At 38.4% G+C, this 18,072-nt stretch overlaps 1 protein-coding gene across 1 annotated transcript in view; it reads left to right on the top strand.

Moving 5' to 3' along the window:
- Positions 1-477: 477 nt before the first annotated feature.
- Positions 478-18,072, top strand: part of HOOK1 (hook microtubule tethering protein 1) — a 59,942-nt gene continuing 42,347 nt past the window's right edge. The window contains exons 1-4 of the mRNA XM_036257050.1: positions 478-626; positions 8,213-8,298; positions 14,986-15,058; positions 17,716-17,766. Of these exons, the coding sequence (XP_036112943.1) occupies positions 564-626; positions 8,213-8,298; positions 14,986-15,058; positions 17,716-17,766 (273 nt within the window). The 5' untranslated portion in view covers positions 478-563. The remainder of the gene's footprint in view (positions 627-8,212; positions 8,299-14,985; positions 15,059-17,715; positions 17,767-18,072) is intronic.

The following is an 18,072-nucleotide window of genomic DNA, read 5'->3' as shown; positions in this document are numbered from 1 at the left end:
CGCTCTCCATCCTGCCTTCACGGCACCTGCCAGGTCATAAACCCCATCCCACCCGCCGGTGTCCGTTCCCGGACGCGCAGTCTTGTCTCACGTTGATTGGCCAGAGCCAAAAGGGGCGCGTCTCTCCTGAGCAACCTACTCCCGCCCTTCTCGCCCCCTCCCCACCTCCCCACGCCTCTTGGGCACCCACCTTCTTTGTGACTGGCGTGCGCGCAGTTCACTCAGGCGGCGGGAGAGGTGAGCAGCGGGGGAGGGAGCAGTGGGAGGAGGGAGGCGTGGGAGGAGGGAGCGGCGGGGAGAGGAGGGGAGGGATGGGTGGAAGGAGGCGGGGCTCAGGTGCAGAGCAGGGCGGCCGGGGCCAGACAGGGGAGGGGGCGAACGGCGGAGCGGGAGGGGCGGGGCCGGGGTGGTGGCGAGGAGGGGGTGACGCCAGCGACGTCGGCAGCGCGAGGCTTCGCGCGTGAGCGGCGCGGGCGTTGGGCCTGGCTACCGAGCTTTCCTGGCGGGCGAGCAGGTCGTCGACGCCGGCTCCTGAAGGGGTTCTCGGCGAATCACCTGCGGCCATGGAAGAGACGCAGCCGCTTCCGCAGTCCGAGCTGCAGCTGTGCGACAGCCTCATCATCTGGGTGAGTACGATGGGGCGACGGGGGCCTGGGGGCCGCGGTGAGTTGCCCCGGGGTCCCGGCTTTCCCCTGGTGAGCCCGAGGAGTACCCAGGGCCACCTGCACCGCGGACTCGGCGCCTTGCCCTCCGCACCTCCTGGCGCCCTTAACCGCTAGAGTGCCACCTTCGGGTCGCGGGGCAAGTGTGTGTGTGTGTGTGTGTGTGTGTGTACACGTTTGTCTGTGCGGGGGCGGGGGAGGGAACTCGGGGGGAGGGGGCGGGACGGAGGGGGCCGGTCTTAAACCCCTGATTGCGCTCCTTCCCGACAGCTGCGGTTGAAGCCAAGCGCCCCGCCCCTTTACTCCTTCCCGTCCCTTTTCTCCTGCCCCGTCCAAGCCGTGGACTTCTGGATCACAGACTCGCTCACTTTGCGTCTGCTGTACAGCCTTCCTGTAGGGACCTTTGTGCCACTTGGGAGTCAAGACCTCATCCGAAAACCTCCCTCCCTTCCACCCCAGCCACCTTGTTGTGCATGAACATAGGTGGCCAGAAGGCGGTTTTAGTTACTGGATCAGTGCTACTCCACGACACCAGAGCATCCAGTTTTGTAAAAGCCACTTAGAAGAGATGTTTAGCCGTATTTCTAATGTGGAGAAAAAGATGTTGGGGTGGGGGCTCATTTCCTTTTCCTTACTGCCCCCTTCCAACCGACAAGCATTTCCTTAAAGAAAAGACTTGGCATTTTTGCTTGTACTTTAGCCATGTTTAGTATTTCTGTTCATTTGTGTTAGGTTTGGACAGGTAAGATCTGTCCCCAGTAATCCCATCCTCAAAATAATGTGTCATCTTTTGGAGGTGCTCAGCTGTCAGAGAGCTGGCGTGATGTAGTTTCTAACCCGTATTGAGCAAAGTTGGTGCTCAGTGGTACACTAGGTGTTGTTAATGATGCCCAAGCCCAAACCAGTTGTTCAGTTTTGTGTATGGTAGTGTGTGCAAAATGGAATGTAAACAGACTGGATCAGGAGGTGGTAATTGGTTGATGAGATTCCCAAGTGATCTCCTAATGCATGTAATTCAAAGAATGAGAAATCAGGGAAGGTTTCTGGCAGTGTTTGACATGTATTGGAAATAGTTGTAATTTAAAGCAACTTTTACACTTTGGAGGTAAATAGATTGCTAAGTGGAATGCAAGTTTGCAAGGGTTCTGAGTTAAAGCATTAGGTAATGTATTTAAGACTTGCCATGAAACAAGGCAACATTACTTTTATTTCATTTATTTTTAATGTTTTTATTGTTTTTGTTTTTAGAGAGGAAGGGAGAGAGAGAGAAACATCGATGTGAGAGAGAAAACATCCATCGACAGCCCCTTGCATGCCCCCAACTGGGGATCAAGCCTGCAACCCAGGCATGTGCTCCAACTGGGAATTGAACGCATACCTCTCAGTCCATGGAAGGAAGCTCAAGCCACTGAGCCACACCAGCCTGGGCAGCAACATTACTTTTAATGATGTGTTTTGTTAAAACAAATGACTAATTAAAGGGTATATCCTAATCTGTTACATTGTTGCACTAAACTGATTTAAGTAATAAAGTAGTCTTTATGATGACATTGATTTAAATATGAAGTGGTGGAGAAGCATAAGATTTTTTGAATTGTACTGCACTATTTTTAAGTAGTATGTGACTGTGTCAGTTCTTTTGACCAGCATTGTGTTTCTACTTTGTGTGAGGCACAGAGGGAGGCAGATATCAAGAATAATTGAAGAATTTTCCATTTTAATCGGAGTGGTTGGCAGAGCTGCGTATTTTTACAGTGGAAGACAAACTTTCTTAAAAACTGTACAAATGTTATAAACCAAATGATAAGGAATCATAGATGGCAGAGTATAAATTTGTTATTTGCTTCTCCAGTTCTCCCTCAGGCTGCTGAAACCCTGGAAAAAATGGAATTATTGTGCAGATTGTTGCCTCTACAAATACTGCTATGCCAAATCCACCTGTTCCCAATACACTGCCCAAATTTATGATTAAGAAAAACCACACAGTTCCTCTCACATTTCTCTTTGCAAACCTTTATCAGTACCCTGTTTGAATCCCCAACTCTTCTCCCCTCAGGAAAATGACCTCCTTATCTTTGGCTCTGGCTGTAGTTCCTATCACTTCTACCTCTTCTAAAACTTTGCTCTCTCTTACCCCCTTTCTGTATTTATAACTTCTTTCTCTACAAGGGTTCCTTCTCCACATGTAAACCTGCTCAAATCTTTCCTTTCTTAAAAAGAGAGAACGAAGCACCACCACTTCCTATTAAAACTATATTGTATTGCCCCTTCCATTTATGGTCAAATTTGTTGAGTTTGTTTGTTTGTTTTTATCCTCACCCGAGGACATTTTTTGATATTTTGTTCAGATAGACTGGGAGGGGGAGAGAGAGAGAAACATCGATGTGAAAGGGACATAAGTGGTTGCCACCCCATGTCCCAACCAGGGCCGGGGACAAACTGCATCCGAGGTACATGCCCTTGGTGGGAACCAAACCCGGGTCTCTCCTTTCCCACTATAAACTGTTAACCCCTTTCTGTTGTGTTTGTATCACTTAATACTTTCTGAAGTCATTCAGTTTGCTCCTTGGGATCAGAGCCCTTCTCTGACCTGTTTCTGCTCTATCTTCAGAATTAAGAGCTGCCTGGGATCTCCAGTACAATGTTGAATCAAAGTGTTGATAGTAGATATCAGTGGTATAGCTCAACCACTGAGCTATACCGGCCATGCAGATACTCTTATCTTGATCCTGACCTCAGAGACCAGTATTTCACCATTCAGTGTTTAACTATTAAGTGTGTAGGTGTGTTTTTTTTAATCCTCACCAGAGGATATTTCCCCCATTGATTTTTTTAGAGTGGAAGGGCAGGAGAGGGGAGAGAGAAAGAGAAAGAGAAACATTGATGATATGAGAGACACATTGATTGGTTGCCTCTTGTACATGTCCCAACCTGGGCCAGAGATCAAACCTGCAACCCAGGTACATACCCTTGACTGGGAATCAAACCCGCAACTGGGAATCGAACCTGCAGCCCTTTGATGCATGGGCCTTTGCTCCAACCACTAACCCATGCAGGCCAGGGCAGTATGTAGGTGACGATTTTTTTAAAAAGCCAAGAAACTAAGGCAGAAAACAATTTCACAAAGGAAACATCAACTAAGATAAGGATAATAGAGGTCTTAAAAGAAGCTTAAGTACAGTCTTTGAGGAGTAAATAAAAGTTCAAGAAGTATAAAGGATGGGCATAGCCCTGGCCGGTTTGGCTCAGCGGTTAGAGCGTCCTCGGGTGAAGATAAAAAAAAAAGCTCAACAAATTTGACCATAAATGGAAGGGGCAAAACAATATAGTTTTAATAGGAAGTGGTGGTGCTTCGTTCTCTCTTTTTAAGATAGGAAAGATTTGTAGATACTTGGGGTGAAATTTTAACTTTATCATAGAGCACTGATGCTAGTTGTATGAAGATAAATTTAATTCCGCCTCTTGACCTTGCAATTTGGAAATTTAAAATCTTTGAATGTACTTTAACTGATAAAATTGGAGGGCTGGAACAGACTTTTTAAATGATTCCATTCATTTTTGCATTCTTTGACAGGCAGGTAAAGGAAAAACTGATACCATGCCCAAAATAACAAAGAATATTAAAGACAAACTTTTTTATGAAGATCTTAAAACTCAAAACAATGATCTTTCTGAAATGAGCAGCCAGAGGAGGAGACTATAATAGAGTTGCCCCAGGTTGAGTTTTTGTTTGCTACCAGTTGTGAAAACCCTCTTTCCTCTTCCTTGATTTCTGTGACATTTACATTGAAGCAGTTCGGGAACAGCATTTCCACATTTCTGATTATTTGCTTTAGTTAAAACTAAAGGAGAAGGTATGATGACTATTTGCCAGAACACTGTTTAGTGATGGAAGCCCTGTCTGTCCTCTTTGGGTCACTCACTAAAAAGACTTTTGCCTCTTTGTCTCTATGAAGAGTAGTGTGAAAGAATACATTTTCTTTTGTCCCTGTGCTTTGGCCTCACTCCCCCATTGAGCTTTTTAATGTATTCACTCTACTTTGTTGTAGAGCCTTTCAATTTAGCCAAATGAAATTACATAATTACATTCTCTGTGATCTAATTTATTTTGCAGCTAGTTTCACAACTTCCAAGAGACACTCCAATTTCTATGGCTGTATGAAGGAGAAATTGATCTTTTTTAAAAAATTTATTTTTTAATGTATTGGGGTGACATTGGTTAATAAAATTATAGGTTTCAGGTATACAATTCTATAATACATCATCTCGTGTGTTTATCACCCCAAGTCAAGTCTCATTTCATTAACATCCCCCCTTTACCTCTTCTACCTCCCTCACCCCCTTTCCCTCTTGTAATCTCCATACTGTTGTCTGTGTCCATGAGTCTTTCTTTTTGGAAAATTCATCTTAATCTGGGTATGGTGGGCAACTACTTAGTATATATTCTCCTTTTAAATATTTCTTTGCACTCTAGCCTGTTAGAGCGTCGGCCTGCTGACAGTCATGGATTCGATTTTTGTCAAGGGCATGTACCTCGGTTAGGGTTAGTCTCCAGCCCTGTTTGGGGTCATGCGGAAGGCAGATGGTTGATGTGTCTCACATCCATGTTTCTCTCTCTCCCTCCCTCCCCCCATCCCTCCTACTCTGTCTGAATATAAGTGGAAAAATATCCTTGGGTAAGGATAAAAAATAATAATAATGTTTTGCTTTGCTATTTTGCCTAATGTTCTGTGCCTCTGAAATTGTTCTTTGAAAATCACTAATCATATCCATTTTGTAAAAAGTTAGTAATGTGAAGTGTAAATAGGAATGGTTGAAAAGTAGGAGCCATACTTTATCTTCCTTTTTTTTTTATCCTCACCTGAGGACATTTTTCCATTTTTGTTCAGAAAGGTGTGTGTGTGTGTGTGGGGAGAAACATCGATGTGAAAGGTACACATTGAGTGGCCGCCTCCCACACAACCCCAACCGGGGCTGGGGAACAAACTGCAGCCGAGGTACGTGCCCTTAGCAGGAACCGAACCCAGGTCTCTCTGGACGCTCTAACCGCTGAGCCAAACCGACCAGGGCTTTATCTTTCTTTTAAAGACTTCCTAAACCCAGTTGAAAACTTCTTTTTATTTTATATTTTAAATATTCCATCAGTTTATTCTGTCCTCTCAGTCAGCATTAGCCCAGTTATCTCTGAGACATCCATTTTAACAACCGGTTATTGTGTGCACACTGCAATATTCGCTTCCATCCTCTGTGTCACTGTTGCTGCTATCTAAAACATACTACAGCTGTCACTCTCTTCCTTGTCACTCTTCAGCAATTCTTCATCACCTAGAGCAGTGTTTCTACAAAACTAGTGTGCATAAGAATCACTTGAGTATTTCCTGATTTAATTTGTCTGGAGATTGTGATACATATTGTTCTTAGACTTCACACTTTCAGAAACCTTGACTCATAGTGAATGTACTAACAGCTATTTAGTTTATACCATATTTCAGGTACTAATCTAAGTACACAGTTTGCTAATTCATTTAATTCTCACAACCATCTTGTGAAGTAGAAATTGTTTTGTTCCCCATTATATTGATGACACTATTAAGGATAAGTCCAAACTTCTTGTCATGGCCCTTCAGAGTCCAGACCCATGACTGTGTTTAACCCCCCACTAGTTGTCATCCCTTTCCCATTCCTCTTTGCATTGAGAATTCAGTAATACTGAACTGCATGTTGCCTAAAAATACCATCTTTTTATGTACTTTTGCTTTTTTTTTTATCCTCACCCAAGGACATTCTTGCATTTATTTTTAGATAGAGCTGGAGGGAGAAAGAGAGGAAGAGAGAGAGAAATATCAACGTGAGAGAGACACATCGACTGGTTGCCACCCACACGACCCAACCAGGGCCAGGGACAAACTGCAACCGAGGTACATGCCCTTAGCGGGAACCAAACCCGGGTCTCTGGTCCACGGGCTGATGCTCTAACCGCTGAGCCAAACTGGCCAGGGCTCTACTTTTGCTTTTATTATGGTACTGTTACCTAAAGTTTTCCATCCCCTGACTTTTTCAATATTCAAGACATTCTGTCCAGGAATCATCTCTAAAAAGTCTTTCCTAAATGTAAGTCCTAATTAGATTAGTCGACTGGTATATTTCAGAATGCTTTTTGCATGTTATAATCATGGGACTACAAGTGACATTTTCTAGAAATGACTTGTGGTTTTTTCTCCTCTCCTTCTCTCTTGATTGAAGCTATTTGAGGGTAGAAACATGGCAATTTTTCTTTGTAAATCCATCCTGTACCACAGTGCCCCCACATAGAGTGGGAGCTCAGCAAAGTTTCTTTGTGTATTTTGAAAGTATCTGTGGCTAGATTTAGTTTGTCTGTGCCTTTCTTCCATGTTGTATTAGGATAAGGGAGACAGATTTGTAGAATCTCAAAATACACAGAACCATTAAAGGTGAATTGTGGTGGGAAAGAATTTTATTGGATTAATGAATTGTAATTGAATAGGAAAGGAGATGAATATATCTGGGGAAAAATAATCATAGTATATTTAATTTAAGATCATTATGGGTTGAGATTAGATTTCTAGAAAGTATATGATCCATCTTCGCTGTGTTATAATTTGCCTTAAAAAAAAATCCTCACGAGAATATGCTTATAGATTATAGATAGAGGGGAAGGGAGAGAGAATATTGATGTGAGAGAGAACATCCATTGGTTAATTGCCTTCCATACGTACCGTGACCCGGGATTGAACCTGCATCCTGGGCATGTGCCCTGACCCGGAACTGAACTGGCAATCCTTTGGTATAAGGGATGACCTTGCTGCAACCAACTGAAGCAGCCAGGGCTAATTGGCTTTTAAAAAATTTTTCTATCTGTGTTTGCTTATTAGAAAGAGATAACACCATTTCACTTCTCTTTTTGATAAGTACATAAATGTTTAACAAATAGAGCTTTGAAAAGTTGTAAGAGCTAAAACCAAATTAAATAGAAACAGTTTGACATGATAGGTGGGCTCTGGACTGTTCGTGCCCTAAGGCTAATTGTTGGATAGCAGGCAGAAGTCCTGCCTTATATTAGAGCTCATTAGGAAACTAAGTCACAGTTTTAGACTTGACATTTCTAGCCTTTGTTTTTCTACCAAATGATATGAGTGAAATTTTAACTTGCAAATATTAGGTTATCTTAAAGTTCTTTTTCTGATGTTATCCTAAAAATAGGCTGAATACAGACTATACTTATGAGTTCTATATGTGGCTTTAAGAAATTTTGAAGTATTTCATACATGGCATCAATATATTTGACTTATATGTATATTTTTTATGGTTTTATGAAATGTTTATTTTTATAAAAAATATTACATAGCCACAGAAATTTATTATTATAGTTTCATTTGTTTGGCAGGGACTGAATTTAAACAAATTTAGCTCTTTTTCTCTGTTATGTTCATATATATATGAACAAGATCAATTTTTTTTGAGGGGAGGGTGGTAATACTACCCTGTCGGTATAAAGAGGCAGTAAAGTAATGTGCTTTCTGTCATTTTAGCTGCAGACGTTCAGTACCCCTGCGCCTTGTCAAGATGTGAAACAGCTGACTAATGGAGTTGCCATGGCACAAGTTCTTCATCAGATGTAAGTGGTGGTCTAGCTCTTCCTGGAAGAATTGTAAACCCAATACCAAGGAAGAAAACTTAGACTTGTATTCTGAAGGTTATTGAAACTTGATCCCGTTCAGTGGTGGCAAGCATATGGCACCAAGGCATTCTTGTATCTAGGGAATAAAAAAAGTGTATCACCCGATTATTTTTGTTCATAAAGATATATCTTAATTAAATGAACAATCAGGATTCTTATTTGTTCCAGAGATGTTAACTTTAAACTTGTTCTTATCACATTTACAAGTTATAGTTACTGAAAGAAACAGGTTAAATGAATAGTATAACTGCTTGTAATGTTTCCTTCAATTATACTATTATCATTTGAAGGTATCAGTGCATGGAGATATTATTTTAGAGATAATTGAAACAAAATACTGATTTAGAAAAAATATTAAATTTTAAAATCTGTATTTGAACTAATAGCAAATATGTGAATCCACCAATAATGAAATGTTGTGTAAGTGAAATTTGAAGTCACAAATGCTGGGGAACCTTAACTGATGAAATGATTTTGAGTTAGGCCCATTTTATTTAATTACGTAATACCAAATGTTCTTAACTCCATTATTTCCCTGTTTTTGTCAAACATTGTGTAAAGATTAGGATTATGACATCTACAGTATGAGCTGTGCCCTTAGTAGAAAAAGCATGGCCAATTCTGAAGTCATAATTTATTAATTATCATTGATTTCATATTGGCTTAGTTTCATAATATGTCTTCAATGAGACCAAAATCCTATCTCATCATTTTATAGTCAGAGATTTTTTTATTTAATTGTTACTATCATTTTGTAAAGGTTTGTTGTGATTGAAAACCCCCATAAATGGGATAGCAAAAATTCTTTACCACTCTTAGAAAAAAACTTAAAACAGTATTAAAATTCTAATTACTTGGAATATTTAAAATGGTCTAATTTAAATAGACAATTGTATAGTTAACTCAAGATTAACATTTTAAGAGGCAAGCTTAAAATGTTAATTTTGTGGGGGTGGCTATCATTCTGAAATATGCCTTACTCCCTTGCTTTCTTAAAAATGTTTCATAAACATTTTGTTTGTTTATACCCTGATTGGTTTGAAGGATTTAATTGGTCAGAGCCAAGCATTCTGAACATGTTTCTTTCTTGATGATTTGGGGAAGTGATCATTGTTTTTTGTCATTAGGATATACACCTTGGCTTTATTCATTGTAGTATATTGTGGATATTGGTGTAAACACAGCTACATTGCGGTTGGTATGGACGTAAGGCCGATGTGTGTTCACCCACTTCAACAGTGCCATTCAGAGGTGTCATTGATATATAGTGTGGTGCTTTTGGTAGCTTGATACCAAACCACAATAGGAGAGACCTGTTCTTACCGTGATATGGTGCTCATAGCTCTTTGATCTCCTGTCCTCCTGAACTGTGTCTGATGTTTAGTGTAGAGTCAGGTCAATTTTAAACTGTATCCTTTAATATCAACTCATTTTTCCATAACCTGCTGGATTCCACTGTTATTGCTGACTTTTCTTTTTATTCTTTTGTCTCTTATTGTCTTATAGCTTTTCAGCAGGAATAATAAAATAGCCATCCAAGCAGAAAGCTATCTTTCCTCATAAAACAAATGACAAGTGGGCCTAAACCACTTTTGATTTGTCTGTTTTTGCATGTAGTTGGGTGTCTAAGTCTCTATGTTAGGCCTTAAATTTTTTTCTTGTAGAACCCCCTTCCAGTTTTGTAGCTTTTCAGAAGTCCAGATCCAGACAGTGAAACTTACAGCATACGTTTTCTTGTGGATGGGTTAGTGGGTCAGATTCCTGGTAATAGGCAGATTTTTACCGCACTTGGAACACTCAAAGCACTTCATGTGTTATGATTATTATGTATGGCACTGATGGCTATTCTGACTCACATCAAATCACATCAAAGTTATTATGAAGATGAGAAGGAAAATTTTGCTTTTTGAGAAAGTAGCAAGATTTAATGAATGATTCTTTCATTATTTACCTGAGGCAAGAATGCTTCTAGGTGATGAAATCTTAAAAATCAATGCCCAACCTATATGACTTAGACGTGGGGAGTCATGGGGTTATTGCTAGGATTCTACAGTTTCTTAATTATGTTTAGTTTGCCTATATATATATTTGTTTTAAATGTATGTAGGAAAACTGTAACCACAACTGTATTAGTTTCCTGAGATTGACATAGCAAAGTACCACAGATTAATTGGCTTACAATAACAAAAAAATTGTTTTTGCCCTGGCTGGTTTGGCTCAGCAGTTAGGCCTGCGGACCAGAGTACTGGTTCGGTTCCCACTAAGGGCACATACCTCGGTTGCAGTTTGTCCCTGGCCCCGGTTGGGGTCGTGTGGGTGGCATCCAGTCAATATGTCTCTCTCACATCAATGTTTCTCTCTCTCTCTCTTCCTCTCTCCTTCCTGCTGTATCTGAAGATAAATGCAAAAATGTCCTCAGGTGAGGATAAAAAAAAAATTGTTTTCTCAATGGTTGAGGAGACTAGAAATCATAAATCAAATTGACTGGGCCATGTTCCCTCTGAAGCCTCTAGGGTAGGATCCTTCCTCACTGTGTCCAGCTTCTGGTAGCCCCAGGCATCCTTTGATTTGTTGGCAGTGTAACTCTAACCTCAGTCTCTGTTTTCACGTGGCTGTGTTCCCTCTGACTCTATGTGCTCTCTCTTATAAAGTCAGCAGTCATATTGGATTAGGGCCCACCCTAATTTAGTGCGACCTCATCTTATCTTGATTATATCTGCAAGACCCTTTTCCACAAAAGGTCAATTCACGCAAAGGTACCAGGAGTTAGGTGGCCTTGAACATACTTTTTAGGAGGACATAACACATAGCAACTAAATAGTGCATGCCACTTTCCCTAACAGAGGTGGGGAACCTTTTTTCTGCCAAGGGCCATTTGGATATTTATAACATCATTTGCGGGCTATACAAAATTGTCAACTTAAAAATTAGCCTGCTATATTTGGTTAGGCTAATATGGTGAGGCATGTGATGTTAGCTGGTATTGATTTTGAGGGCCTTATTTGGCCCTGCAAAAGGCTTAGCTTTGTCACCTTAAGAACCAGATAACTTCTCTGCTTTTTCCCTTGTCTTTGACTAGACATTTTTGTGGAAGAAGTATGAGGTGCAGGATGTAGACTATACAGAGAGTTAAAGTATCATGTACTTATGTGTTCATTCAGCAGATATTTGAGCATTTACCATGACAAATCATGATATTCATCATCTGAGTAGTTACTGAATATAAACCATTGTCATACCTTATACATGTTATTTTATTTAATTTTTGCTGTTATGTGAGGTAGACATTATTTTATCTTCAATTTATAAATGAAGAAACATAGGCTTAGAGAGGCCAAATGATATTTGTAAAGTCAAATAATGAGTCAGTAGCAAAGCCAGGATTTTCATCAGTTGGCCTGACTCTAAAGCCAGTGCTCACAGTCAACTATAATCATTGAAATCTAGTATCTTGATCCTCTCCTGATGAATGTCCAAATTACAGATCACAACTTGATGTGTTAAGCACAGAAGGCCTTTTGACTGGTCAAGCAGAATAGTGTCAGGGTGTCCAACATAACTGTGTTATATGTAGTAATCACTAGGCATAAATTGCTACCTGTGTTTAGGTGGTAAAATTGTTTGAAGACGAATATGATGGGTGGAGTTAAAAAATAATTGTGTAGTGATTCTCACCTAGTTTTATTATAAAACAATTGGAGCATATTTTGCTTTCTTAGTCTCTTGTCTGCTTCTTATTTGGTGCCCCTTGAATTTCATGGAAGTTCTGGGAAATATGAGAAAAGGAACTAATTGTCGGGGCCAAGAGCCTAGTTAAGGCATATATGTGTACAGTGCAAAAAGTAAAAGAAAGAGGATATATGTCTAGAGAGTTCTGAGTTTGGATATCAAGTTTAATGTGAAAGACTGGCTGTCATTTTTATTTTTTGAGAAGAATGGATTTTTTTCTGAGAAAGAAAGCAGGAAATATATTTTTTATGGACAAGTTAGAAAGTGTTTCTTGGTTAGGGTATTACGGACTGAATGTTTGTGCCCGTTTAAAATTCATATGCTGAAGACTAATTATGGGGCTCCACTGTGTAGCTGTATTGGAGATAGGGCCTCTAAGGAAGTCATTAAGGTTAATAAGGTGATAAGGGTGTGGCCCTGATCTGCTATGATTAGATTCCTTATAAAAAGAGACATCAGAGAGGTCACTCTCTGTCTGCAAATGTACAAAGAAGAGTTCATGTGAGCACACACAGCAAGATAGCCACCTACAAGCCAAGAGAACAGACCTCAGAATGAAGCCTACTTTGCCATCATTTTAATCTTGGACTTCTTAGCCTCCAGAACTATGAGAAATAAGTTTCTGTTGTTTAAGCCACCAGTCTGTAGTATTTGTCTGCAATCTGAGCATACTAAGTATAGGACTAATGTTGATTTGGGATGGAGGAATGCAAGAAGAAAGGATGAAAAATTAGAAGAGGTTACCTCCAGATTCATTTTCTGAAGGTAATTACCAAGTAATTATAGAATCATATATGAAGTTTTTTTAGGGTCAGAAGACTAGTGCAGTAGTCAGGGTTCTCCAGAGAAATAGAACCAATAAGGTATACACACACACACACACACACACACACACACACACTAGGATGCATGCGCACACACACATACACATATGCGTGGGAGGAGAGAGAGATTTGTTTTAAATTGTTTCATGTGATTGTGGAGGCTGGCAACTCCAAAATCCACAGAGTAGGTAGGTTAGCAGCCTGAAGATCTATGGAGGAGTTGATGTTGCAGCTAGCATGAGCAGTTAGAATTTGCTCTTTCTCAGAGAAGGTTAGTCTTTTTCTTAATCAGCTGGTAGATGTGGCCCACCTACATTATAAGAGCAATCTACTTAATCAAGGTCCGCTGTTTTGTTTTGTTTTTAATATGTTTTCATTGACTTTTTAGAGACAGAGGAAGGGAGAGAGAGATAGAAACATTGATGTGAGAGAAAGACATCAATTGGCTGCTTCCTGCACACCCCCTACTGGGGATTGAGCCTGCAACCTGGGCATGTGCCCTGATTAGGAATTGAACCCAGACATCTCGGTCCATGGGACGACACTCAATCCACTGAGCCATGCTGGCCAGGCAAGGGCTACTGTTTTAAATGTTAATCTCATCTGGAAAAAAAATACCTTCATTACATCATCTAAGCATTTGTGACCAAATGTATGATAAATATATGGGTGCTGTGGCCTTGTCAAGTTGACACATAAAATTAACCATTGAACTAGCATACCTCTTTTATTTAATCTGATGTCAAAAGAATAAAAGTAAATTTACTTTGACAGTTTTGATTTATTAACAAAATTAATTCAGTCTTTTCAGGTAAATACCTGGTTAGAAATACATCATTTATACATTTAGCCAAATTATTTTGGTAATTATAGCCTTAGCACCTGGGAAAAGTTGAACATAAATCACATTAATTTGCTCAAAAGAAAATGGTTAAAATTCAAATTAAAGGAATTTAAAATGGTGAAGCCATTTTTGGTTACTCCAGTCAGAATGCATTACACATCTGAGGCAGACAGTTTCTGAAAAGCTAATCACTATGTTCTAATTTCAGCTTTGCATTTTTAAATTCAAGATACTGCCGTGGAAGCGAATTTCTTTTATTTCTTCCTCACTTAAGTTGGCTTATCTGTAAAATTAAAGTTTAGATGGGACCTTTAAGACCTCTTCTAGCACTGTATTCTGTGATTTCGTCGTGTTGCTTAACTCTTAAAGCATTGTCACATTCTCCTTTGAGTGTAGTTATTCGTACTCTTTACTTTCCGCCTTTAAGAACTATTTCTCTAAGAGTCAGAAGAGTACATTATTTATCTTCAAAATAACCTTGTTCATTAGCTTACTCAGAGCAAGCATCCAAATATTTGTTTAAAATATAACCTATTAATGTAGTTCACTATTTATAGTCATCTGTCATTTTTCAAGACCTTATTTAATACATAAATATTTGATATAGCAAGTTTTTGTGTTGGACTTCAATCTCAATAGGACTTAGCTTTATAAGTTTAAAACTAAATTTGCCCTTGTAGATTTCTCATTAGACGCATTCTACTCAGTTATAATCAGATTTATTTGGGGCTTTGCCAGATACTAATTTCACTTGAGGCAAATTACTTAGGTTCTCTCATTCTCAGTTCCCAGAAGAGTAAGATTGGAAATAATAGATAGATTCTTTGCCCAAGTTAATGTGACATTTAAATGAAGTAATATGGAAAAACATCAAGCATAGTGCTTCAGACAAAGTAGACATTAAAAACTGGTTTTCTCTCTCTTTTTTTTTTTCCTTCTTTTAGCATAGGGACTTTTACATCTTCCTGCTATCAAGGTACCTGTTATGACATATTTAATAAATGTTTCTTAAATTGAAAATGTTAATGACTTAAGTAGCTTATTATGAGAAATTCCTAACTAAATCCTTAGGAATAACAAAAAAATTTAGTGGGTCTTTTAAATAATATGTACTATTCTTATTAAGGATAGGCTTTAAGATATGAAATAACTTTCTCTGGTAATTAAATTGGTATTTTACATGTAATACAAACATTTTAATGTTTAGCATTTGTATTTTTGCTTTAGTGATGCAGCTTGGTTCGATGAATCATGGGTAAGCCGAATTAAGGAGGATATTGGTGACAACTGGAGAATAAAGGTATGCAGAACGAATGGAAGAATCACTTGACCCAAACGTTGGTTCTAAAATTAGTACTAAGCTCAACTTAATCTTTTTTTATAAATTAACTAATGTAAGGGAGCATTTATTTTATTCAGTTTGAGTTTCAACACATGTGTGTGTGTGTTCCTATGTAGCTATCACCATGGTTAGATATAGGAAATTTTTATTAATCTAAGACATATGTTTATGACCTATCCCAGTTAATCCTTATTTCTAATTTGGCCACAGGTAGCTACAGATCTGCTTTTTGTCACTAAAGATTTCATTTCTAGAGTTCCATATGAATGGAATTAAACATTACGTATGATTTGTCTCTAGCATCTTTTACTCCGTGCAGTGTTTTTGAGACTCATCCATGTTGGCTGTATTAGCAATAGATTTCTCTTTTTGCTGAATAGCATTTCATTACATTGCTATACCACAATTTGCTTAGCCATTCACCTACTGATGGGTTTGAAATGTGTGTTTCCTCTTTCTTTTCTGATACTGTAATTTATATTTTTTTCTTGATAAGTCTGGTTCAGTGTTTTGTATTTTATTGATTTTTCTCTCTAATTTAAAAAAATTTTTTTCTTCACTTATATCTGCACTTCTTTTTCTTGCCTCTTAAGGTGGAAACTTAAATCATCAATTTTAGGCCTTTGTCCCCTATTTTAGGCCTTAGCCACATCCCACACGTTTTGACTTACTATGTTTTTATTTTCATTCAGTTCAAAATATTTGGTAATTTTCCCTTGTGATTTTTCCTTTGATTCATGGTTTTATTAGAAGTAGTATTTTAAATTCTAAATATTTGAGGATTTTTAAGTACCTTTTTAAAATTTCTTAATTTCTAATTTAATTCCATTTTGATATTAAGAAATTTCTTTAAATTTACTGATACTTATTTTATGATCTAACATATGGTCTGTCTTGGTGAATATTCCATGTACACTTGAAAATAAAATGTATTATGCAGTTCTACAAATACAGATTATGTCAGGCTTGTTGATAATACTGTTTACATGTTTTATATCTTTATTGATTTCTTGTCTGATTATTTTATCAAGATAGAAGGACTCTTAATATCTAATGAGGGTTGTGGGTTTGTCAGTTTCTCCTTTCAATTCTGTTAATTTTTAAATCATAATTCTCTGTTATTAGGTTTATATATATATATTCATTTTTTATGTCATATTGATGAATGAACATACTTATCATTATAAAATGCCTTTCCTTATCTCTTATACTGTTCCTTGTTCTGAAGTCTAATTAGTCTGACACTGATGTGGCTACTTCAGTTTTATTATTACTTTTTGCTTTAGTATGCTTTTTCTGTTCTTTTCATCTCTGTGTTTTTATAGTAGAAGTGTTTCATATATAGATACCTAAAAGTTGGGTCTTGCTTTTGTTATCCAATGTACAGCTCTTTATTTGGTTCTTTAAAAAAGAAAACACTTTCCATTTCTTTTCTTAGATCCCTATTTTCACTGAAATCCTTGAACATTTTAAAATTAGCAGTTTTAACATTATCTTCCAATTCTTGTTTCTCATTTCTGGGCCTATGTCTATTGACTGAATTTTGTCCTCATTATGCTCCACGTTTTCCTGCTTTTTTGTGTAGTAATTTTTTATTGGATGCTAGACAGTATATATTTTATTGTTTAGTGCTGAATCTTTTTGTATTCTTTTATAGAGTGTTGGACTTTGTTCTTGCAGGCGGTTAAGATACTTGTGAATCATTTTGATTCGTTGATGGTTTGGGGTGTGTAAAGCAGATTTTCTAGGGCTAGGTTAGACCCACCACTAAGTTGTGATCTTTTGGTGGTTGTTGGTAAATGCTTGCCTATAGGGCATAGACTGGCTGGTGGCAATTTCTGCAATTTCTGGGAATTGTTCAGTTTATAGTTCCCTGGATTGTTCTTTCCTTGGAAGTCATTTTTGTTTAATCTCATTGGCATTAACCCATGTACACGCAAATTAGTATTCAGTCATGGAGTCAAAGGAACCATTATGCAGATTCTGGAGTTCTTTCTCTCCATAGCTCTCATTTTCATTTGTTTGCCCGGCAAATTCTACCTACCTTGATCTTCATGAACTTCTGATGTCTATATCCTCAACTCAACAAGAACATTAGGCTTTGTTTAATTTCCATTGTCCTATGCTGTGGTGTAAAAATTGTCTTCAGAAAGAAATCTTGGGTAGTGTAGGGCTCATCTTTTTGTTTTCCTTCTCTCAAAAATTAGAGAGTTCTGTATTGCCTGTTGGCTTAAAGCTTGAAAACAATTGGTCCTTGTATTTTCTCCTGTTTTCTAGTTGTTTGTATCAGGAGAATAAGTCTAGCCCTGTTATTGGCTTAAGACTGAATGTGGACATGCTCAGTCTTTAAAATTGGCACTTGACTTCATTCTGTCTCACTTTAAATAGAATCACCCTGGTTAAACTAAGTAAGCATGCAGACATTTTCTTCTTTCAAGCTGATTAGCAGTTTAATGTTTAAAAATGATCATTGTATCTTACACATGTAGAACTCTAACATCTAGTATTTTTGTTCTTATTTGTATCGGGGGCAGTTTTTATTGTCATTCACCTTGGTATACATTGTCTTTCATTATTAATATGAAATTATGTAATTATTCTTTTTTCCCCATTAGGCTAGTAATTTAAAGAAGATACTTCAAGGAATTAAGAGTTATTACAGTGAGGTATGAAAAATATGTGACTTTGTTTAAATACAAAATGTTATGTAATATTTATTTTATTTATTTTTTTGTTCTCACCCGAGGACATTTTTTTTTTTTTTCATTTTTTTGTTCAGATAGAGCAGGAGAGAGAGAGAGAGAGAGAGAAACATCGATGTGAAAGGGACACATCGAGTGGTTGCCGCCCACATGACCCAACCAGGGCCGGGGACAAACTGCAACCGAGGTACGTGCCCTTAGCGGGAACCGAACCCGGGTCTCTCTGGACCGCAGGCCAACGCTCTAACCGCTGAGCCAGACCAGCCAGGG

Source organism: Molossus molossus, unplaced genomic scaffold (genome assembly GCF_014108415.1).
Source record: "Molossus molossus isolate mMolMol1 unplaced genomic scaffold, mMolMol1.p scaffold_m16_p_12, whole genome shotgun sequence".
Lineage (NCBI taxonomy): Eukaryota > Metazoa > Chordata > Mammalia > Chiroptera > Molossidae > Molossus > Molossus molossus.
The sequence above is the reverse complement of the archived record's forward strand: the minus strand, read 5'-3'. Positions and strand labels throughout refer to the sequence as shown.